The sequence below is a fragment of the Salvelinus alpinus genome, chromosome 26 (genome assembly GCF_045679555.1).
Source record: "Salvelinus alpinus chromosome 26, SLU_Salpinus.1, whole genome shotgun sequence".
Classification (NCBI taxonomy): domain Eukaryota; kingdom Metazoa; phylum Chordata; class Actinopteri; order Salmoniformes; family Salmonidae; genus Salvelinus; species Salvelinus alpinus.
The window spans coordinates 3698847-3722265 of NC_092111.1; the positions used below are offsets into that span (position 1 = coordinate 3698847).

Sequence of the window (23419 nt, forward strand, 5' to 3'; positions counted from 1 at the left end):
GTGCATACCAATTTAAAGTAAAGGAATAGTTTGATCAGTAACTGTAAAACTACATCAGTAAAACTAATTTTTTTAAATTATGTGAAAGTAACTTTATACCTTGTCTTCCTTCTTCTCCCCAACTTCTAAACTACATTAAAAACCCCTACACTAGGTGCCTACAAACATGGACATTGTGTTGTGTTTTGAACCTCTCGTTCCCGACGGATATGCTGTGTGCTACAACCCCCAGTTTGACCATGTCCACTTCTCCATAACAGCCTTCTACTGTTGTGTGGAAACCCAGGCTGAGACACTGGCCGCCACACTGCACAGTACCCTCTGCCAGCTCCAGGAGCTACTGCAGCCTACTGTATATCGCTGTGCTGTCTCACACAACAGGGGTATACTCATCAGACACCAAATATAAGAAAAGAGACTGAAACTGGGAGGGACTACCAGGTCTTGTCCAATAAGAAACACTAATTTTCGTTTTCCGTTGCAAAGCGCTTTAAAACGTGTTCAGTTGTGTGCCCTAATGAATCTAACCCAGGACTGCTGTGGAAAACATCTGAGTCAGAGGTATATGTGTCCTATGTTGCATGTGCTAGCATTAGCTTAATTTGATGCTAGGTTTAAGCTACTGATTGTACTTAAGGGCAATTGAATACTACTGTTAGGACACTTTTGTGTACCTACTTAAGGAGAATCTAAAGCCATAAGAATGTACTTTATAAGCTAGGTTTGTCTTGCTAGAGGTTTGTAATGCTTTATTGACATGCCATTTAGATGATTTATTTGACTGAATGGTAGGTATCTTTCTTTAATGCCATCTCATGGGATGATTTATTTGACTGTATGGTAGGTGTCTTTCTTTAATGCCATCTCATGGGATGATTTATTTGACTGTATGGTAGGTATCTTTCTTTAATGCCATCTCATGGGATGATTTATTTGACTGTATGGTAGGTGTCTTTCTTTAATGCCATCTCATGGGATGATTTATTTGACTGTATGGTAGGTGTCTTTCTTTAATGCCATCTCATGGGATGATTTATTTGACTGTATGGTAGGTATCTTTCTTTAATGCCATCTCATGGGATGACTTATTTGACTGTATGGTAGGTATCTTTCTTTAATGCCATCTCATGGGATGATTTGACTGTATGGTAGGTAACTTTCTTTAATGCCATCTCATGGGATGATTTGACTGTATGGTAGGTATCTTTCTTTAATGCCATCTCATGGGATGATTTGACTGTATGGTAGGTATCTTTCTTTAATGCCATCTCATGGGATGATTTGACTGTATGGTATCTAATACCATCTGGCATCCTGTTTGCTGCAATACTTTTGCAGTCAATGAGAATGCCTGTCAACTGTCCAATCTGTCCATTACTTATTTATTTTGTGGGTAGATTCTTGAAAAAGGACCAAATGTTAACATGCCGATATATACATGAAGCTTTAGCTGGTACTCCGAGTATTGTTGCTGAGCAACCCCTACTTGCACCATTGGATGCGTCAGCTCTATGGCATGGTGGTTCTTCCTGTGCTTTGGTAATGCAATTCCTAGTATTCACTTTGAAATTTCATGTCATTCAGCATTTTTGTTCAGCAGAGCTCTATTCATGCCGCAGCTTGTCCTGTTTTTGTGTGTGATTGGAACAAATACAATTCAATTCTACTTCTACGATCCAGCTTGTCCTGTTTTGTTAGTAAAGTACATTTTAAATGGAAATACTGTGTTGAAAATTTGATTTTGTGGGTGAGCAAAATAGTAACCGAGTGAGACATAATTCAGTACTTGTATTTTGGTATAATGACCAGGCCATGGCTACATCTGGAACATTCAGCAGATCTTGAATTATCATTTGAGTATGTCCTGACTGTGAACTGCAAACCCGTTTACAATGGATATGTTGTCCCAAGTGTGTTCATTTAGTAAAAGGTGCATTCTGTATTTTTTTCAGTCGAGTTATATTTTGCTGACTTGTTGAGCCATGCGGTTACTTTGAGGAGCTATGGAAACCGGAAATTACTTCATGTGGTCTCGCGTCTTTGATCACGAACCCTAACAAACAAACGAAGCAAATGTCAAGCGGTGTTGTGATTAAGCAGCGCCAGTCATATGCAGACATTCAGCATGGGTGTTCGTTTAATTTAAAACAGGATCTATGAAGGGGAATAAGAGTACAGAGTAGCACATGCGATATCAATTGTATGTATTTGTAACATTTGTCTAAAGAAAAGGGAATACCGCCAAAGCAAGCAACAATATTGTAACCGGATTCGTAGGACATTGTGTACAACAGTGTAAGATATTTTAGTGTTCGTTATTTGTTTGTTTTTACCGATATTTTATGTTTTTTTTTTTAGAATAACTATGAAAGGGCCCTCTTATGCAGTCTCTAGTCGAAGGAAGAGTGTTGCGACAAGGCTGTTGTGGTCACTGTTGGGTGCCTGCCTTGTTGCTGCAGTCATCGGGTACAAACCGGTGGTCATAGTTCATGGGTTGTTCGACAGCTCTGGGGAATTTGTGGAATTACTTCGATTCATCAATCAGGTGAGTGTTTTGAAAATATATCACCACGGTCCACCAATCTAGCTAAAGAAAGATTGCTTATGGGTAATAACGAACGCCTGTTAGGCTATGTAACTACAGAACAGATCTGGCAGGTTGAGTTATGTAGACTGTATGTGTAAGGCCCATACCATTATCTTAAACGGTCAATCTTTGGGTAATTTCCATGTTTGTACATGGTGTTTCCATTGTGCTTCTGGAAGCTGGGCGCGCGCCTCAGTTTACTCATACCAAACATTACTGCGGTCTGCTTGAGAATAGCAGGAGACTACTGGGTTTTATGAGAACTTTGGTCGCTAACGTTACAATGTTTCCATTTTCGTTAGGGCTAGTGCAAGTGTCATGTCACCTTGTTATTTTAAGAAGGCTATATTTAAGCAATAAGGCCCGAGGTGTGCTATATGGCCAATATACCACGGCTAAGGGCAGTTCTTAACCACGACGCAACTTGGCGTGCATGGATACAGCAAATACATACAGTCGTGGTATACTGACCATATACCATAAACCCCCGTGAGGCCGTATTGCTATTAAACTGGTTACCAATATAATTAGAGCAGTACAAATATTTTTTTGTTGTCATACCTATCTGCTATAAACTGGTTTGTGATATGGTCAATATACGACGGCTGTATCCATGCACTCTGCTTTTCCCCTCGTGCCTTATTGCTTAAATATACCACGGCTGTCAGCCAATCAGCATTCAGGGCTCGAACCACCCCGTTTATAATATGAAATCAGCTGTTTGTCACCAGTCTTATCAGCTGAGTTCTTCATGAATACTGGGGAAATAGGCTGTTGATTGTTGCCAGATTCCAGAGCAAAATGTTCCTGGCATAATGTTGCCTAATCATCCCCCCTGGCCTCTTCAGGATTACGATCCTTGGGATCGTTCTCCTTTTTTTTTAATGATCAACAATTCATTGAACCTGAAAATACTTACATGGCTCCAGGGGGAATTTTTTAGCTGACTGTTATAAGATGGGGAGGAGACTAAACAGGAGATATGCATGCTCTTGCAGTTTTCAACATAGCAACATCTCACGTGTTTCCCCTCTCCTTGAAGATGATCTCTTCCGGGTGGTTCCCCACCCTCTAACCCCATTTTATAATGATTATAAAGAACTTAAATGTCAGAGTGGAAACTACTGTACTGGACAGAAGTTAATATGTAACTTGATGGCAATACACACTGGATTGCAGATGTGAGAATGTACAAAGTATCACAGGGGTTTTTATATAGACTGTGAGGTCCACTACTTCCAAACTGCCTGACAATCAATATTCGAAACATCACCTTAATAGACGCTTATTAATTAGTAATGTAGTGATACATTTCCAAAGGATAGACTTATGTGATAACACAACAAGCTGAGGTATTTCAACCAATATAAGTAAGTATGCCTGTTTGGCCCCTGCTGAAAAACGAATAAGTCGTGGCTTTGTTTTTGTATAATCAATTCTGTCAGTTGAGGCATTATTTGGTCATTTATTAACATAATATTTTCACTAATTTTGTCTGATGCTCCCACACTCCTAGCTTTATAGAACGTTAATTGATGAGGCTCTCTTTGTTATGGTGCTTTAATCTGTCCCGTCCTCATCTTCTTCTGAAAGGCTCACCCAGGAACCAATGTGTCAGTCTTCGACCTGTTTGACCGCAGCTCCAGCCTACAGCCGCTATGGAAACAAGTGGAGGGCTTCAAGGCTGCCATCTATCCCATCATGCAAAACGCTGCAGATGGGGTCCACTTCATCTGCTACTCTCAAGGTTTGGGTGTATAATTTGCATTTGTTTGGTTTCATTTTGAATCTTTTTTACGTTTAACGTGGGCTATCGTTTCACCTCGTGTTTCTACAATGAAATGGGAACGCATGTACAGGTAACTGACTACTGGAAACACTTGGAAATGAGGGATACAAAGTATATTGAAAGCAAACTTCACACAAGTGTGGTTCCTGAGTTAGTTAAGCTTTGGGTCATGTATAAAAATGCTGGATGGGCCATTATTTTGGCTAGCATGGCTATGCCCCCATCCACAGGGCACGAGTGGTCACTGAGCAGTTTGACCAGCATGAAAATGATGTAAACCATATGCCATGGACGTCTTACACTTCAGCTCCACTGTACACGCCATGTTGCTTTGCCATCAGTGTCGCGTCAATGCGACGTTCTACCTGCTACACAGAGTTGTTGTTTTGAGAGCTTCTTTATTCTATTTTCCCCTACTGTACCACATTCATATATGGTGCGTAAGTACAATAGCTTTGGTTCAGTTTTTCACAAGGACTCATTCAATTGTTGCTGGTGGATTGTGAACATAGTTAATGTAGCTAGCTAGCTAGCTGGAGTTTCTGCTAGTAGCTTCTTGACTTCATAGATCTTAGTAAAATAACCAGTGGTGTATAGACGAGGCCATATGCAACCAAAATCAACATTATTTTAAACTTTATTTTTCATTATTTCAAGATCGAATGAACACACTCTTTGGCTATAGAGAATTGAACATCTGCATTTCTTGAGCTTGGAAGCTGCAATTGGACGTGATGCAACGCGAGCGCAACACGGGCAGTATAGCAGCTTTCATCGATTTCAAAGGCAGCATTGCCTCAATGGCTGATGGCAATGCCGGACGCCCCATGGCTGTAGTGTAGCAGGGCCATCGGTCACCAGATCTCAACCCAATGGAACACTTATGGCAGATTCTGGAATGGCGCCTGAGACTGCGTTTTACACCACCATAAACAAAACGAAAAATACCATAATTTGCTGTGGAAGAATGGTGTCTGATCCCTCCAACAGAGTTCCAGACACTTGTAGAATATATGCCAAGGAGCATTGAATGAGTTCTGGCTCGTGGTGGCCCAATGCCCTATTATTACACTTTATGTTGGTGTTGCCTCTATTTTGGCATTTACCTGTATTTACCGCCACTCTCATTCTGTTCCAGGTGGACTGATTTGCAGAGGGATCCTCTCTACTCTCCCTGATCACAATGTCCACTCCTTCATCTCTCTGTCCTCACCTCAGGCTGGGCAGTATGGAGGTAAGCGTTCACTAGAAGCCATCAACTTGATCTTTGTGCTCAACAGCCAACATCATTGTTTGAAACATGGTACATTGTCACCCTGACTCCCAGTGTCTGCTGAGGCCTGAACTTAACAGAGACTGGTCTTTTCTCTTGTTTCTGTTCAGACACAAACTACCTGAAGTACCTCTTCCCCCAGTTCATGAAGTTCAACCTGTTCCATTTCTGCTACACCTCAGTGGGCCAAAGGATATCTATCTGCAACTTCTGGAAAGGTTAGTAGGCTGAGCAGAGGATTGGGCAATACAAGGGTTGTGGACTGCCTCAACGCTGAAGGAAGAGGGATTTTCTATATCCGATGACCTATGCCACGGGTTTCTCAAGGACTCAACGTGGATATATTGATTAGAGGTCGACTGATTAATTGGAATGGCTGATTTAATTAGGGCTGATTTCAAGTCTTCATAACAATCGGTAATTTTGGACGCCATTTTTTTTTTACACCTTTATTTAACTAGGCAAATCAGTTAAGAACACATTCTTATTTTCAATGACAGCCTAGGAACTGTGGGTTAACTGCCTTGTTCAGGGGCAGAACGACAGATTTTTACCTTGTCAGCTCAGGGATTCAATCTTACAACCTTACGGTTAACTAGTCCAACGCTCTAACCACCTGCCTCATGAGGAGCCCGCCTGTTACGCGAATGCAGTAAGAAGCCAAGGTAAGTTGCTAGCTAGCATTAAACTTATCTTATAAAAAACAATCAATCATAATCACTAGTTATAACTACACAAAGTTGATGATATTACTAGTTTATCTAGCGTGTCCTGCGTTGCATATAATCGATGCAGTGCGCATTCGCGAAAAAGGACTGTCGTTGCTTCAACGTGTACCTAACCATAAACATCAATGACTTTCTTAAAATCAATACACAGAATTATATATTTTTAAACCTGCATATTTAGCTAAAAGAAATCCAGGTTAGCAGGCAATATTAACCAGGTGAAATTGTGTCACTTCTCTTGCGTTCATTGCACGCAGAGTCAGGGTATATGCAACAGTTTGGGCCGCCTGGCTCATTGCGAACTAATTTGCCAGAATTTTACGTAATTATGACATAACATTGAAGGTGGATGCCACCCGTTAGATAAAATACGGAACGGTTCCGTATTTCACTGAAATAATAAACGTTTTGTTTTTGAGATGATAGTTTCTGGATTCGACCATATTAATGACCTAAGGCTCGTATTTGTGTGTGTTATTATGTTATAATTAAGTCTATGATTTGATAGAGCAGTCTGACTGAGCGATGGTAGGCACCATCAGGCTCGTAAGCATTCATTCAAACAGCACTTTCGTGCGTTTTGCCAGCAGCTCTTCGCAATGCTTCAAGAATTGCGCTGTTTATGACTTCAAGCCTATCAACTCCCGAGATTAGGCTGGTGTAACCGATGTGAAATGGCTAGCTAGTTAGCGGGGTGCGCACTAATAGTGTTTCAAACGTCACTCGCTCTGAGACTTGGAGTAGTTGTTCCCCTTGCTCTGCATGGGTAACGCTGCTTCGAGGGTGGCTGTTGTCGATGTGTTCCTGGTTCGAGCCCAGGTAGCTGCGAGGAGAGAGATGGAAGCTATACTGTTACACTGGCAATACTAAAGTGCCTATAAGAACATCCAATAGTCAAAGGTATATGAAATACAAATTGTATAGAGAGAAACAGTCCTATAATTCCTATAATAACTACAACCTAAAACTTCTTACCTGGGAATATTGAAGACTCATGTTAAAAGGAACCACCAGCTTTCATATGTTCTCATGTTCTGAGCAAGGAACTTAAACGTTAGCTTTTTATTGCACTTTTACTTTCTTCTCCAACACTTTGTTTTTGCTTTATTTAAACCAAATTGAACATGTTTCATTATTTATTTGAGGCTAAATTGATTTTATTGATGTATTATATTAAGTTAAAGTAAGTGTTCATTCAGTATTGTTGTAATTGTCATTATTACAAATACATTTTAAAAATCAGCCGATTAATCGGTATCGGCTTTTTTTGGTCCTCCAATCGGTATCGGGGTTGAAAAATCATAATCGGTCGACCTCAAATATTGATGATATGTGGTTGGAGTTGAAGTTTTTGTTCGACTAAAGTGTTTGTTTTCTCTTGCAGACCCCCATCACATGGACATGTACGTGAACAGCAGTGATTATCTGGCTTTATTGAACAGCGAGAGGACAAATCCCAATTCAACAGGTCAGCAACTCTTCCCACATTGCTCCACTATTTCAGAGAAGGGTTAGTCTGACTACTCTATTGCTGCTGAGGCAATGTCAGGGGTTGTATTACTCTGGATTTTATAAGAAACCTTTGCTCACTGTACAGCATTGCTGTTATGTAATTACAATGTTATATACAGTGCCTTCAGAAAGTATTCACACCCCTCGACTTTTTCCACATTGTTGTGTTACAGCCTGAATTTAAAATGGATTACATTGAGATGTTGTCACTGGCCTACACACAATACCACACAATGTAATTATATTTTTAATTTCTTTACAAATTAAAAATTGAAAGGTGAAAAGTCTTCAGTAAGTATTCAACCCATTTGTTATGGCAAGCCTAAATAAATTCACCAGTAAAACATTTGTTTCAAAAGTTACATAAGTTGCATGGACTCACTCTGTGTGCAATAAGTGTTTTAACATGATTTTTGAATGATTACCTCATCTCTGTACCCTACACATACAAGTATCTAGGTCCCTCAGTCGAGCAGTGAATTTCAAACACAGATTCGACCACAAAGACCAGGGAGGTTTTCCAATATCTCACAAAGAAGGGCACCAATTGGTAAATGGGTCAAAATATAAATCAAAAGCAGACATTGAAATCAAACACAACATATTACTGAGTACCACTCTCCATATATTCAAGCATAGTGGTGGCTGCATCATGTTATGGGTATTCTTGTACTCGTTAAGGACTAGGGAGCATTTCAGGATAAAAAAACAAAACAGAATGGAGCTAAGCACCGTCAGAATCCTAGATGAAAACCCGGCTGTCTGCTTTCCACCAGAATCACAGTTTATACTTAAATCTATGGCACGACCTGAAAATTGTTGTCTACCACTGATCAACAACCACTTTGACAGAGCTTGAAGAATTTTGAAAATAATAATGGGCAAATGTTCCACAATCCAGGTATGCTAAGCTTGTAGACGTACACAGAAAGACTCACAGCTGTAATCGCTGCCAACAGTGATTCTAACATGTATTGGCTCGGGGTAGAATACTTTATGTAAATGAGATATTTCTGTATTTCATTTTCAATACATTTGCAAAAAATCTCACACATATTATCACTTTATCAGTATGGGGTATTGTGTGTAGATAGGTTAGGGTAAAAAAAAACGAATATGTTATAATCAATTTTGAATTCAGCCTGTAACAACAATGTGGAATAATTCAAGGGGTATGAATCATTTCTGAAGGCAGTGTAGATAGGATGTGATATTATCTCTCTTTCACACAGTGTGGAAGAAGAACTTCCTACGTATCAAGAAGCTGGTCTTAATCGGGGGGCCAGACGATGGAGTCATCACACCTTGGCAGTCCAGGTGACTAGTTCCTCTTTCCTAAAGAGTGCAATATTCTTACTAATCTATATTCTGTTAAAGCATTGTTTCCATTCTATCTGCTTAACAAGATGTGTTTTGTTTTAAATGGACACCTCTAAGAAGAATCTTCTCTCTCCACTTTAATGTATGAGGCATTTGGTTCCTAGAGAGATTATACACTACATGACCAAAAGTATGCTTGTCAAACATCTCATTCCAAAATAATGGGGATTAATATGGAGTTGTTCCCCTCCCCCCTTTTCTGCTATAATAGCCTCCACTCTTCTGGGAAGTCTTTCCACTAGATGTTGGAACATTGCCTCAGGGACTAGCTTCCGTTCAGCCACGAGCATTAGTGAGGTTGGGCGATTAGGCCCAGCTCGCAGTCGGTGTTCCAATTCATCCCAAAGACGTTTGAGATCAGGGCTCTGTGCAGGCCAGTCAAGTTCTTTGTCTATAGAGATTTCATGGCTGTGTGCTCGATTTTATACAGCTGTTAGCAACGGGTGTGGCTGAAATAGCCGAATCCACTCATTTGAAGGGGTGTCTACATACTTTTGTGTGTATATATATATACAGTGGGGAGAACAAGTATTTGATACACTGCCGATTTTGCAGGTTTTCCTACTTACAAAGCATGTAGAGGTCTGTCATTTTTATCATAGGTACACTTCAACTGTGAGAGACGGAATCTAAAACAAAAATCCAGAAAATCACATTGTATGATTTTTAAATAATTAATTTGCATTTTATTGCATGACATAAGTATTTGATCACCTACCAACCAGTAAGAATTCCGGCTCTCACAGACCTGTTAGTTTTTCTTTAAGAAGCCCTCCTGTTCTCCACTCATTACCTGTATTAACTGCACCTGTTTGAACTCGTTACCTGTATAAAAGACACCTGTCCACACACTCAATCAAACAGATTCCAACCTCTCCACAATGGCCAAGACCAGAGAGCTGTGTAAGGACATCAGGGATAAAATTGTAGACCTGCACAAGGCTGGGATGGGCTACAGGACAATAGGCAAGCAGCTTGGTGAGAAGGAAACAACTGTTGGCGCAATTATTAGAAAATGGAAGAAGTTCAAGATGGCGGTCAATCACCCTCGGTCTGGGGCTCCATGCAAGATTTCACCTCGTGGGGCATCAATGATCATGAGGAAGGTGAGGGATCAGCCCAGAACTACACGGCAGGACCTGGTCAATGACCTGAAGAGAGCTGGGACCACAGTCTCAAAGAAAACCATTAGTAACACACTACGCCGTCATGGATTAAAATCCTGCAGCGCACGCAAGGTCCCCCTGCTTAAGCCAGTGCATGTCCAGGCCCGTCTGAAGTTTGCCAATGACCATCTGGATGATCCAGAGGAGGAATGGGAGAAGGTCATGTGGTCTGATGAGACAAAAATAGAGCTTTTTGGTCTAACTCCACTCGCCGTGTTTGGAGGAAGAAGAAGTATGAGTACAACCCCAAGAACACCATCCCAACCGTGAAGCATGGAGGTGGAAACATCATTCTTTGGGGATGCTTTTCTGCAAAGGGGACAGGACGACTGCACCGTATTGAGGGGAGGATGGATGGGGCCATGTATCGCGAGATCTTGGCCAACAACCTCCTTCCCTCAGTAAGAGCATTGAAGATGGGTCGTGGCTGGGTCTTCCAGCATGACAACGACACGAAGCACACAGCCATGGCAACTAAGGAGTGGCTCCGTAAGAAGCATCTCAAGGTCCTGGAGTGGCCTAGCCAGTCTCCAGACCTGAACCCAATAGAAAATCTTTGGATGGAGCTGAAAGTCCGTATTGCCCAGCGACAGCCCCGAAACCTGAAGGATCTGGAGAAGATCTGTAGGGAGGAGTGGGCCAAAATCCCTGCTGCAGTGTGTGCAAACCTAATCAAGAACTACAGGAAACGTATGATCTCTGTAATTGCAAACAAAGGTTTCTGTACCAAATATTAAGTTCTGCTTTTCTGATGTATCAAATACTTATGTCATGCAATAAAATGCAAATTAATTACTTAAAAATCATACAATGTGATTTTCTGGATTTTTGTTTTAGATTCCGTCTCTCATAGTTGAAGTGTACCTATGATAAAAATTACAGACCTCTACATGCTTTGTAAGTAGGAAAACCTGCAAAATCGGCAGTGTATCAAATACTTGTTCTCCCCACTGTATATATACACAGCAAAAAAAGAAACGTCCTCTCACTGTCATCTGCATTTCTTTTCAGCAAACTTAACATGTGTAAATATTTGTATGAACATAACAATATTCAACAACTGAGACATGAACTGAACAAGTTCCACAGACATGTGACTAACAGAAATGGAATGTGTCCCTGAACAAAGGGGGGGTCAAAATCAGAAGTAACAGTCAGTGTCTGGTGTGGCCACCAGCTGCATTAAGTACTGCAGTGCATCTCCTCATGGATTGTACCAGATTTGCCAGTTCTTGCTGTGAAAGTTACCCCACTCTTCCACCAAGGCACCTGCAAGTTCCTGTACATTTCTGGGGGGAATGGCCCTAGCCCTCACCCTCCGATCCAACAGGTCCCAGACGTGTTCAATGGGATTGAGATCCGGGCTCTTCTCTGGCCATGGCAGAACACTGACATTTCTGTCTTGCAGGAAATCACGCACAGAATGAGCAGTATGGCTGGTGGCATTGTCATGCTGGAGGGTCATGTCAGGATGAGCCTGCAGGAAGGGTACCACATGAGGGAGGAGGATGTCTTCCCTGTAACGCACAGCGTTGAGATTGCCTGCAATGACAACAAAACCGCGACTCGTCAGTGAAGAGCACTTTTTGCCAGTCCTGTCTGGTTCAGCGACGGTGGGTTTGTGCCCATAGGCGACATTGCCGGTGATGTCTGAGGACCTGCCTTACAACAAGCCTACAAGCCCTCAGTCCAGCCTCTCTCAACCTATTGCGGACAGTCAGCACTGATGGAGGGATTGTGCGTTCCTGGTGTAACTCGGGCAGTTGTTGTTGCCATGCTGTACCTGACCCGCAGGTGGGAAGTTCGGATGTACCGATCCTGTGCAGGTGTTGTTACACGTGGTCTGCCACTGCAAGGACGATCAGCTGTCCGTCCTGTCTCCCTGTTGTCTTAGGCGTCTCACAGTACGGACATTGCAATTTATTGCCCTGGCCACATCTGCAGTCCTCATGCCTCTTTGCGAATGCCGAAGGCACGTTCACGCAGATGAGCAGGGCCTGGGCATCTTTCTTTTGGTGTTTTTCAGAGTTCATAACTGTGACCTTAATTGCCTACCGTTTGTAAGCTGTTTGTGTCTTAACGACCGTTCCACAAGTGCATGTTCATTAATTGTTTATGGTTCATTGAACAAGCATGGGAAACGGTGTTTAAACCCTTTACAATGAAGATTTGTGAAGTTATTTGGATTTTTACCAATTATCTTTGAAAGACAGGGTCCTGAAAAAGGGACGTTTCTTTTTTTGCTGATTGTGTGTGTGTAATAAATATATATACATACATGCACACACACACACACACAAACAGTTGAAGTCGGAAGTTTACATACACTTAGGTTGGAGTCATTAAAACTAGTTTTTGAACCACTCTTGTTAATTAACAAACTATAGTTTTGGAAAGTCGGGTTAGGACATCTACTTTGTGCATGACAAGTAATTTTCAACAATTGTTTACAGATTATTTCACTTATATTTCACTGAATCACAATTCCAGTGCGTCAGAAGTTTACATACACTAAGTCGACTGTGCCTTTAAACAGCTTGGAAAATTCCAGAAAATTATGTCATGGCTTTATAAGCTTCTGATAGGCTAATTGACACAATTTGAGTCAATTGGAGGTGTACCTGTAGATGTATTTCAAGGCCTACCTACTCAATGAACTGTGAAGCACAGGGGGTGGCAGCATCATGTTGTGGGGGTTCTTTGCTGCAGGAAGGACTGGTGCACTTCACAAAATAGATGGCATCTTGAGGAGGAAAAGTATGTGGATATTTGGAAGCAACATCTCAAGACATCAGTCAGGAATTTAAAGCTTGGTCGCAAATGGGTCTTCCAAATGGACAATGACCCCAAGCATACTTCCATAGTTGTGGCAAAATGGCTTAAGGACAACAAAGTCAAGGTATTGGAGTGGCCATCAGCGTGTGCGAGCAGGGAGGCCTGCAAACCTGATTCAGTTACACCAGCTCTGTCTGGAGGAATGGGCCAAAATTCACCCAACTTATTGTGGAAGGCTATCCGAAACGTTTGACCCAAGTTAAACAATTGAAAGGCAATGCTACCAAATACTAATTGAGTGTATGTAATCTTCTGACCCACTGGGAATGTGATGAAAGAAATTAAAGCTGAAATAAATCATTCTCTCTACTATTATTCTGAATTTTCACATTCTTAAAATAAAGTGGTGATCCTAACTGACCTAAGACAGGGAATTTATACTAGGATTAAATGTCAGGAATTGTGAAAAACTGAGTTTAAATGTATTTGGCTAAGGCTTATGTAAACTTCCGACTTCAACTGTGTATGTGTATGTTATTCATTCAAGGTCATCCACTCACTGGTTCCCTCCCTTCTTTTTTACTTTTTAGTCAGTTTGGATTTTTCGATGACAACGAGACTGTCGTTGAGATAAAGGACCAGGATGTACGTATTATTTTAGAACATGGTTGTGCGTAAATATGACACAAGATGCTATGTATATTGATGCTTGCCGTTATCTTATAACGATTCCTTGCACTCTTCTCCTTCTTTCCCAGTTCTATTTGAGAGATGTGTTTGGCCTGAAGACCCTAAATGCTCGCGGGGACCTGTTCCTGTGCTCCATGGCTGGAGTAGAGCACATCAATTGGCACTCCAATTACACGGTGTTCAACGCCTGCATTGAAAAGTGGCTTGTCTAGAGCTGACTACTCCACCAAACAGCATCACAAGAACAGTCCCATTTCATACGATCGTGACAGTGAAACGCACACACCTACTCATGCACAAAGTTTTACTTCTGCAGTGTGGCACTCATATTTCCACTGTGAAACTTTCATTGTGAACTACATCTTATGTTCTTACATTTCTGTGAGAATGATTCAAAACATCCTTACCCTCGTGTGTGTGTGTGTGTTTTACCCACACATACTTTGAGGTATCACACAACAGTGCCTGACTGAGTGACATCCGGTACATTTGCAGACCCACCGCTCAGTTCATCTCATTGCTAAAGTGACTTTTACCATTGGTTTTAGCCGTTAACAAATGTCTTTTTAACCTGTAAAGTAAACCGTTGGTCATTGCTAAGCCGCCCGGCAGACCGCTGCAGTAGAAATCATGCCATTAGTTTTGTGTTACCCATGTCTCTGTGTTCCATTATGTGTTTACAAACTGAAGTGCTATGGCACACTGCCTCTAGTGATTGTGCTAAAAGGGGGGAGTGGATAGAAAAAAGGGAAGAGCTACTGGAGACCAAAGAATATGAGAAAGGAAGGAGGTTTTAGGAATGGATGGAAGGGGAGTAGAGTGCCAGGAGGTAATTTACCTGTCCACTTGAGCATAATGTATGTGACATACCTGTACCTCTCGTTGCAATTAGGTATCTCAGGCTTTTGATCAAACCTATGTCTGTTTTTGTCAAAGGAATGATTTATTTTTAACTTGACTGTTTGTTATAGGTGTTTTTATTGTATGACACAGGGGATTGCCTTTACGATAGAGTAATTTCACTAAGTTACAATGTGAATTAAGACGGCAAGCATTGCACAAAGATTGAAAATGTTATCTGCTAAAATGTAATTTGATGTGAACTTAAAATGAGACTCAGATTGTTATATTTTTATCGTTGACATTGCAGTATTAAGTGTATGTATTTTAATATTGTCACACACTTCCTGGTTTATGTTCTGCTTCTAAGGGAAGTTTTAAAATTGACATTGCATAAATCAATAGATTACTAAAAGGAATACTTTTCTGTGTTCTGTGAGTTCTTTACATTGCATTTATCTGTTAAGGTTTAACACTTGTGGGAATTGGCCTATAGGGGTAAATTGAAATGTTTCTTACAGAATAAATGTTAAATGCATAACCATAGTAGCAATTGAAAGGGAACAGTTTGAAGGTAATGGGGAAATCATTATACCAAAGGTGAGGACACAACAGGTCACAAGACTGAATCCAAATGTTACGCTTGAATTTATGTGCATTTTACATTTACTGTACTTTCGTCTGCATTTGTTGATAACAAAATCTGAAAATACTCTGGATACATTTAGTAACATAAGGCTATTCTTGGAAAATGTTGGGTAGGTGCAACAAAAGATAAAATTACAAAGGTTTTAATGCTCTGACGGTGACCATCCCTTCGGCTGTCAATGTGTCTACCGTGTCCACATTGTGTTCGGATTCCCTTTTCCCAAGCTATATTCAAATGCCACTATGTATTCTACAAATGGTATAATAGGTCAAATATAACAACTGATGGCAGTAGCTACCTACTGTAGCTAACTAGCCAGCTAACCACTGTAGCTAGCCAGCAAGCAATTCTAAAGGGATTGTAAACGGTTTAGCCAAACCAAAAAAGTTTTATCTAAATACACTTAAGGCTCCCGAGTGGCGCAAGGCACTGCATCACAGTTGCTAGCTGTGTCACTAGAGCTCCTGGTTTGAGTCCAGGCTTTCACAGCGTCGTCCGGGTTAGGGGAGGGTTTGGCCGGCAGGGATGTTCTTGTCCCATTGCGCTCTAGCGACTCCTGTGGGGGCCGCTGACACATTCGCCAGGTGTACGGTGTGTCCTTCAACACATTGGTGTGGCTGGCTTCCAGGTTACGCGGGCATTGTGTCAAGAAGCAGTGTGGTTTGGTTGGGTCGTGTTTCGGAGGACGCATGGCTCTCGACCTTCACCTCTCCCGAGTCCGTACGGGAGTTGCAGCGATGAGACAAGACGTTAACTACCAATTGGATACCGGAGAAAAAGGAGTAAAAGTAAAAATATACAAATACGCTGAAGGCCATGGAAGAACGAGGACATTTTCCGCTTTCAGGAATTGTGTACAGATCCTTGCAACATGGGGCTGTGCATTTTCGTTATGGCGGCAGAAGAATGGCACGACAATGGATCTCGGGATCTCTTCACATTATGTCTGTGTGTTCAAATTGCCATCGATAACATTCAATTGTGTTCGTTGTCCGTAGCTTATGCCTGCCCATATCATAACCCCACCATGGGGCACCCCGTTCACAACGTTGACATCAGCAAACCGCTCGCCCACACAACGCCATACACGCTGTCTGTCATCTGCCTGGTACATTTCGACGTTGAACATTTGCCCACTGAAGTCGGTTATGACGCTGAACTGCAGTCAGGTCAAGACCCTGGTGAGGACTACGAGCACGCAGATGAGCTTCCCTGAGACGGTTTCTGACAGTTTTCAGAAATTCTTTGGTTGTGCAAACCCACAGATTCATCAGCTGTCCGGGTGGCTGGTCTCAGAGATCCTAGCTCTAGAAAGAGGCCGGATTTCCAATTCCCAGTCGGAGCTCGTTTATTCCCGACTTCCCAGTTGTCTTGAACTCACTGAAGTCAAGTTTTCACAGTTCTGAGTTAACAGTTGTTTTGAGCGCGGCACAAATCATGCTTCATTGACAGCATGGCCAATGTTGAATGTTTATCATTTTAAACTTGGAAACGAGACCCTTAATCACAGATTTGGGACCACACAGCCACTCCACTGAATAGCAGGCGAGTGATTGCTTTGCAATGCTTGTAGAGTTAGCCACTGTCACTGATTCCTTCCAAACCACTCATTGTTGAATTTGCAATTTCCAACTCGTTGTGTAATGCTTATGTCCAATGGCCGATGATCACCAATACGTTTTATCTATAATTTCTCTTCATTATTTCTCATTTATTTTTATATAACCTGTATTTAACTAGGCAAGCCAGTGAAGAACAAACTCTTATTTACAATGACGGCCTACCCCGGCCAAACCTGGCCGACGCTGGGCCAATTGTGCGCCGCCCTATGTGACTCCCAATCACGGCCGGTTGTGATACAGCCTGGAATCGAGCCAGGGTCTGTAGTGACGCCTCTAGCACTAAGATGCAGTGCCTTAGACCGCTTTCATATGACAAGGATTAAAAAGGATTTGCCAGTAGATTGTCAACTTGATTCATGATGATGACTGCTAGCTAAGATTTTGAAAGTATGATGTTGACATCAGTCCAATCAAAGCTACTGTACATGTAACGTGATTTGACATTTAATCTGTGCCAATGACCTTGAGCCTTCTTGAATGGGCACTTCTAATGTAACTCTATGGCAGCACTCAGCAAAACTGAGTTTAAATGTATTTGGCTAAGGTTTATGTAAATTTCCAACTTCAACTGTAGTTAGCTCACAAAGGACTTGTAGGCTCAATGTTCTCATACGAAACAAATGGTTTTGTTCCACGAGTGCATCTGTTGCACCTGATTAATCAAATGACATGTGAAGTCTTAAACAGTGCATTCAGACCCCTTGACTTTTTCCACATTTTGTAATGTTACAGCCTTATTCTAAAATTGATTAAATTGCTTTTCCCCCCCTCATCGATCTACACACAGTACCCCATAATGACTAAGCAAAAGCTGGTTTGTATAAGTTTTTGGCAAATAAAAAGACATAGCATAAGTATTTTAGACCCTTTACGCAGTACTTTGTTGAAGCACCTTTGACTAGTCTCCCAGTCCCTGCCACTGAAAAACATCCCCACAGCATGATGCTGCCACCACCATGCATCACCATAGAGATGGTGCCAGGTTTCCTTCAGACGTAACGCTTGGAATTCAGGCCAAAGAGTTCAATCTTGGTTTCATCAGACCAGAGAGTCTTGTTTCTCATGTTCAGAGTCCTTTAGGTGACTCCAAGCAGGCTGTCATATGCCTTTTACTGAGGAGTGGCTTCCGTCTGGCCACTCTACCATAAAGGCCTGATTAAGGGGGAGTGCTGCCGAGATGGTTGTTCTTTTGGAAGGTTCTCCCATCTCCACAGAGGAACTCTGAAGCTCTGTCAGAGTGACCATCAGGTTCTTGGTCACCTCTCTGACCAAGGGCCTTCTCCCCCGATTGGTTAGTTTGGCTGAGCGGCCAGCTCTAGGAAGAGTCTTGGTGGTTACAAACTTCTTCCATTTAAGAATGATGGAGGCCACTGTGTTCTTGGAGACCTTCAATGCTGCAGAAATGTTTTGGTACCCTTCCACAGCTCTGTGCCTCGACACAAGCCTGTCGCTGCGCTCTACGAACAATTCCTTCAACTTCATGGCTTGGTTTTTGCCCTGACATGCACTATCAACTGTGGGACCTTATATAGACAGGTATGTGCCTTTCCAAATCATGTCCAATCAATTGAATTTACCACAGGTGGACTCAAATCAAGTTGTAGAAACATCTCAAGGATGATCAATGGAAACAGAATGTACCTGAGCTCAATTTCGAGTCTCATAGTAAATGGCCTGAATGCTTATGCAAATAAGCTATTTCGGTTTCTTTATTTTTAATAAATGAGCAGAAATGTATTAAAACCTGTTTTCGATTAGTCATTATGTGGTATTGTGTGTAGATTGATGAGGGGGAAAAAGCCATTTAATCCATTTTTGAATATGGTGTAACGTACAAAATATGGAAAAAGTAAAGGGGTCAGAATGCTTTCCGAATGCACTGGACATATCGGAGATGGGATTTCTGCAATTGAACTACAATTCCATAAAAGCCTTGCAATCTAGATGCCTCATTTCCCGCCTCACTGTATATCTGTTTGATGCGCCCTGAAAAGGCCCTTTTCCGGCTTTGAGAAGTGTGGTGCAGAACGGCAGACACAAGTGAGTGATTTTTTTTTACAATTTTCAAGCCCAAAATTGCATGAAAAAGCATAATGTCCAACTATCGTACGTGTAACATTGCTTGTTTGACTTTGAGTCAGAAGTATATCAGTTTATAGTCCAAAGTCGTTTTTAAATCATCCGAGTGTTTTTTTCCTCTGTGCTCAAATTCCTTCAGCCGGGGCAGATTAACTTCATGCTAGCACGTGCGACATTGCTAACTAGCTACCTACCTATTTAGCGTCTTCCCTGGACCACTCGGAACATTGTTGCTATGCAAGATGTTCAGTTTGGTGTTAAACATATGTTTATCTCATGTTTTGCTCATAATGACATTAGCCATATAACTATCGTTCGCTAGTAGACTCGGGCTAACTTTAGCCTTTTGGGCCTACTGTCGGGTGTCTGCGCTCATTCACATTGCCTTTACGTTTTATCACGACTGTTTCATTTAATATAATTTAACGTTAACTACTTAAACCATTATATTTATGCTGTCCGTGTGTAGCCCAGCCCACGTTGCTAACATCACTAACGTTGACTGTATAATGGATAACGTTGGCTAGCAAGTTAGCTAACTATTCGTGTGTTACTAACAGTGGCAGCCATTCCTTCCTGATGTTGATGAAACCGTTTCTCATTTCCTCTATTATGCTAACTAGTTGAGCCGTGATGTGGTAATGTCAATATCGTGATGTGGTTATTTTTTAAATATATTTTTTTAAGTGTATTCTTTATTTAACCAGGTAGGCTAGTTGAGAACAAGTTCTCATTTACACTGCGACCTGGCCAAGATAAAGCAAAGCAGTGTGACACAAACAAGTTACACATGGAATAAACATACCGTCAATAATACAATAGATAAAGTCTATATACAGTGTGCAAATGAGTTAAGATAAGGGAGGTAGGCAATAAATGGGGCACAGTGGTGAAATAATTACAATTTAGTAATCATTGATTAGTGTGGGATACCATTGTTACAAGGCCTTTTGCCATGGAACTGGGGTCAGACATTGTGGTACCTTAACTCTCGTAATTAAATCCATCAATATAACCGGACCAAATCTTCTGTTTTTCATCAGTGACTTCAGAGTCGTGGGAGACTGCCCCTGCAGTGGCTGAAACGCCAGAAATCAAGCTCTTCGGGAAATGGAGCACAGACGATGTTCAGATCAATGACATCTCCCTGCAGGTAGGGCATTTCAATGTTTGACTTGTGACGAGGCACTTTAAAACATCATTATTTGTTTTTTGTGTGTACGCGAGGCTAGAGTCACGCCTTTACGACCCTCATTGTCCTGGTGTGCTAGAGTGCTCGCAGAGTAAACTTCTTTGCATATTCATTGGCTGTAGTCTGATGTGGCCCAGTCAATCACCAGCTCAGAAACATGAACATCTATGTATTCCCTGTTAACCAGGACATTGAAACCTACATTATTGGGAAGAGAACTAGTATTGATGGTGCTTTTTCCTTCAACTCAGGATTACATTGCTGTGAAGGAGAAGTACGCTAAGTACCTGCCACACTCTGGAGGCCGTTATGCCGCTAAGCGTTTCCGCAAGGCCCAGTGCCCCATTGTGGAACGTCTCACCAACTCTATGATGATGCATGGCCGCAACAACGGCAAGAAGCTGATGACCTGTCGCATTGTGAAGCACGCCTTCGAGATCATCCACTTGCTGACCGGGGAGGTACGTACCTTATTCAACATTGTTTTTTGCGTCCCAAATGTCACCCCATCCCCTTCATAGTGCACTACTATGGTCCTTGGTCGGAACTAGTGCACTAAATGTGGAATAGGGTCCCATTTGAAATGCGGACTTAGCCTTGAACTCCATGCCTGTCAGCCTCCCGCCACTATGCTGGTCTGTCTCAGTGACTGAGTATAATCCAGTGGAGGCTCAGATAGACCCAGCTCTAGGAAGCAGGGCTGCCTAAACAAATGGGCGACTCTGTGCCGAAAGGCCTGGAACAAACACCACATGGAAATTGTTCTACTTAAGTCCATGCCTACTCTCCTGTTACTGTTATCACCCCAATTTTACTGGTCATCTCTATGTCCCATATGTACTGTTGGGTTCTTATTTTTCAGAGTAAATAACTCATGGACACTAGAGAAGCTTTAAGAGAACCTGACCTCAACCCCTCCATCTAATCCACAGGTGTCCATCTGTCTCCCCTGTATCAACACATTGCTCTCCTCTTGTCACCCAACACATTCCACAGCTATGTCTTTCTACAGAGACCCGGTCTCTTTCACTCCTTAATATACTATGCGTCTGATCTATCATGTCTTTAATATCTCAACGTTCAAAATGTCGAATCCAACAGTACGCTCGGAGTGTCTTTGCCTGTGAAATTTGTACCCCTGAATATGGATTCCATTACGGTTGTGGTGGTTGACCTTGTCTCTCCTCTGCCTTGTCCTCTCAGAACCCCCTGCAGGTGCTGGTCAATGCCATCATAAACAGCGGGCCCCGTGAGGACTCCACCCGTATTGGTCGTGCTGGTACCGTGAGGAGGCAAGCCGTGGACGTGTCCCCTCTGCGTAGAGTCAACCAGGTAAAGGAGACTGCTGCCACATTCTCCTCCAACTCTGCCTGTTGCCACTTGGTTCACTGCCAAATTTAGGCTACATCACAAGTGACGTTACAGGAATATAGAACTTGTTTGTACATTTTGTTTTTGTGTACACGAGGCTAGAGTCACGCCGTTACAAACTCATTGTCCTGGTGTGCTAGAGTGCTCGTAGAGTAAACATCTTTGCCTATTCATTGGCTGTAGTCTCTTGTGGCCCAGTCAATCACCAGCTCAGATACAGAACCTCCATTTTGACTTGTTTTGTTGTAAAGATTCACAACATAGTTTATATTCTGTTTATGGCTGCTCACTGTCTTGCCTCCTATCTCTCAGGCGATCTGGCTGCTATGCACTGGAGCAAGAGAAGCTGCTTTCAGGAACATCAAGACTATCGCAGAGTGCCTTGCCGATGAGCTGATCAACGCAGCTAAGGTGAGACTTGTTGAAAGTGTAGTCTCAATTGCGATTTCAGTACTATACAGATTTGATTTCGAACCAGTTTTAATCAGATTTTTCTAGTCTGCTGTTGGGTTTTGTTCACCAGTGTTCATGTCAATTTATTCGGGGTTGATCAATGTGTTGATTGTGTTTTGTCAGGGTTCTTCAAACTCCTACGCCATCAAGAAGAAGGACGAGTTGGAGAGGGTCGCCAAGTCCAACCGTTAAAATTGCTTGTTCCTTTCTAAAAAAGAAAATGAGGAAATAAATTTGAACTTCCATTGTTTAAAAAAAAAAGTTTAATGTGGTATGGTGTTTAGTAACACTTATAAAGGCCTGAATACAGGACAGTTGAGGAATGAGTCAAAGGTTTTAAATTCATTTATTTGATCTACTAAGTAGAGCTATAATCATCACATTCAAAAGCTACACTAAAATGCTTAATGTGTAGAACTTGAGTTCACTTGTTTCAACTGAGTCACCAGATATGTAGTTACTTGAATATAAATTAATGCTGCATTTTAGGTGCATACTACTGATTGGACTACTGAAGTAAAAGGTAAATGTCAGTGCAGGACTTCGCAACAACACATAAGTACTGTGACAAACGATGCCAGTTTATTTTGAGTTACTGCACTAAATATACAAAAGTATGTGGACACCCCTTCAATTTGGTGGATTCAGCTAGTTTAGCCATACCAGTTGCTGGCGGTGTATAAAATCGAGCACATGGCCACGCAATCTCCAAAGACAAACATTGACAGTAGAATGGCCTTACTGAAGCGCTCCGTGACTTATAATGTGGCACTGTCATGGGATGCCACCTTTCCAACAAGTCAGTTCATATTTCTGCCCTGCTAGAGCATCCCTGGTCAACTGTTACTGTGAGGTAGAAATATCTGGGAGCAACAACGGCTCAGCCGTGCAGTGGTAGGCCACAAGCTCACAGAACTGGACTGCTGAGTGTAAAAAAAAATATATATATATATATATATATATACACTGCTCAAAAAAATGAAGGGAACACTTAAACAACACAATGTAACTCCAAGTCAATCACACTTCTGTGAAATCAAACTGTCCACTTAGGAAGCAACACTGATTGACAATAAATTTCACATGCTGTTGTGCAAATGGAATAGACAACAGGTGGAAATTATAGGCAATTGGCAAGACACCCCCAATAAAGGAGTGGTTCTGCAGGTGGTGACCACAGACCACTTCTCAGTTCCTATGCTTCCTGGCTGATGTTTTGGTCACTTGAATGCTGTCGGTGCTTTCACTCTAGTGGTAGCATGAGACGGAGTCTACAACCCACACAAGTGGCTCAGGTAGTGCAGCTCATCCAG

The 23419-nt window shown here is 41.9% G+C and overlaps 2 protein-coding genes and 3 non-coding genes across 5 annotated transcripts; all 5 read left to right on the forward strand.

The window, feature by feature from the left end:
* Positions 1-2048: 2048 nt before the first annotated feature.
* LOC139554461 (lysosomal thioesterase PPT2-A-like) lies at positions 2049-15159 on the forward strand. Its single transcript, XM_071367272.1, has 8 exons — positions 2049-2545; positions 4181-4334; positions 5515-5610; positions 5760-5867; positions 7762-7845; positions 9122-9206; positions 13801-13855; positions 13969-15159. The coding sequence occupies exons 1-8, from the start codon at positions 2366-2368 to the stop codon at positions 14110-14112; spliced, it is 906 nt and encodes a 301-aa protein (XP_071223373.1). The 5' UTR covers positions 2049-2365; the 3' UTR covers positions 14113-15159.
* A 3763-nt stretch (positions 15160-18922) lies between these two features.
* LOC139554466 (small ribosomal subunit protein uS7) lies at positions 18923-22367 on the forward strand. The gene is made up of 6 exons (XM_071367278.1): positions 18923-19051; positions 20134-20243; positions 20534-20743; positions 21486-21614; positions 21966-22064; positions 22230-22367. Coding segments are annotated over exons 1-6 (618 nt in total). The 5' UTR covers positions 18923-19050; the 3' UTR covers positions 22299-22367.
* LOC139555424 (small nucleolar RNA SNORA3/SNORA45 family) lies at positions 20312-20443 on the forward strand. Its single transcript, XR_011671006.1, has one exon. It is a non-coding gene; the product is annotated as a small nucleolar RNA SNORA3/SNORA45 family (small nucleolar RNA).
* LOC139555418 (small nucleolar RNA SNORA65) lies at positions 20903-21029 on the forward strand. The gene has a single exon (XR_011671000.1). It is a non-coding gene; the product is annotated as a small nucleolar RNA SNORA65 (small nucleolar RNA).
* Positions 21745-21875, forward strand: LOC139555423 (small nucleolar RNA SNORA3/SNORA45 family). Its single transcript, XR_011671005.1, has one exon. It is a non-coding gene; the product is annotated as a small nucleolar RNA SNORA3/SNORA45 family (small nucleolar RNA).
* Positions 22368-23419: the final 1052 nt, after the last annotated feature.

What these genes read in the sequence shown, in the direction of transcription:
- LOC139554461 (XM_071367272.1), top strand. Translation starts at nt 2,366, where the DNA reads ATGAAAGGGCCCTCTTATGCAGTCTCTAGTCGAAGGAAGAGTGTTGCG. An exon ending in TACTTCGATTCATCAATCAG is followed by an intron (nt 2,546 to 4,180) that starts GTGAGTGTTTTG and finishes TTCTTCTGAAAG; the next exon opens with GCTCACCCAGGAACCAATGT. An exon ending in CTTCATCTGCTACTCTCAAG is followed by an intron (nt 4,335 to 5,514) that starts GTTTGGGTGTAT and finishes ATTCTGTTCCAG; the next exon opens with GTGGACTGATTTGCAGAGGG.
- LOC139554466 (XM_071367278.1), top strand. An exon ending in TCCACTTGCTGACCGGGGAG is followed by an intron (nt 20,744 to 21,485) that starts GTACGTACCTTA and finishes TTGTCCTCTCAG; the next exon opens with AACCCCCTGCAGGTGCTGGT. An exon ending in CTCTGCGTAGAGTCAACCAG is followed by an intron (nt 21,615 to 21,965) that starts GTAAAGGAGACT and finishes CCTATCTCTCAG; the next exon opens with GCGATCTGGCTGCTATGCAC.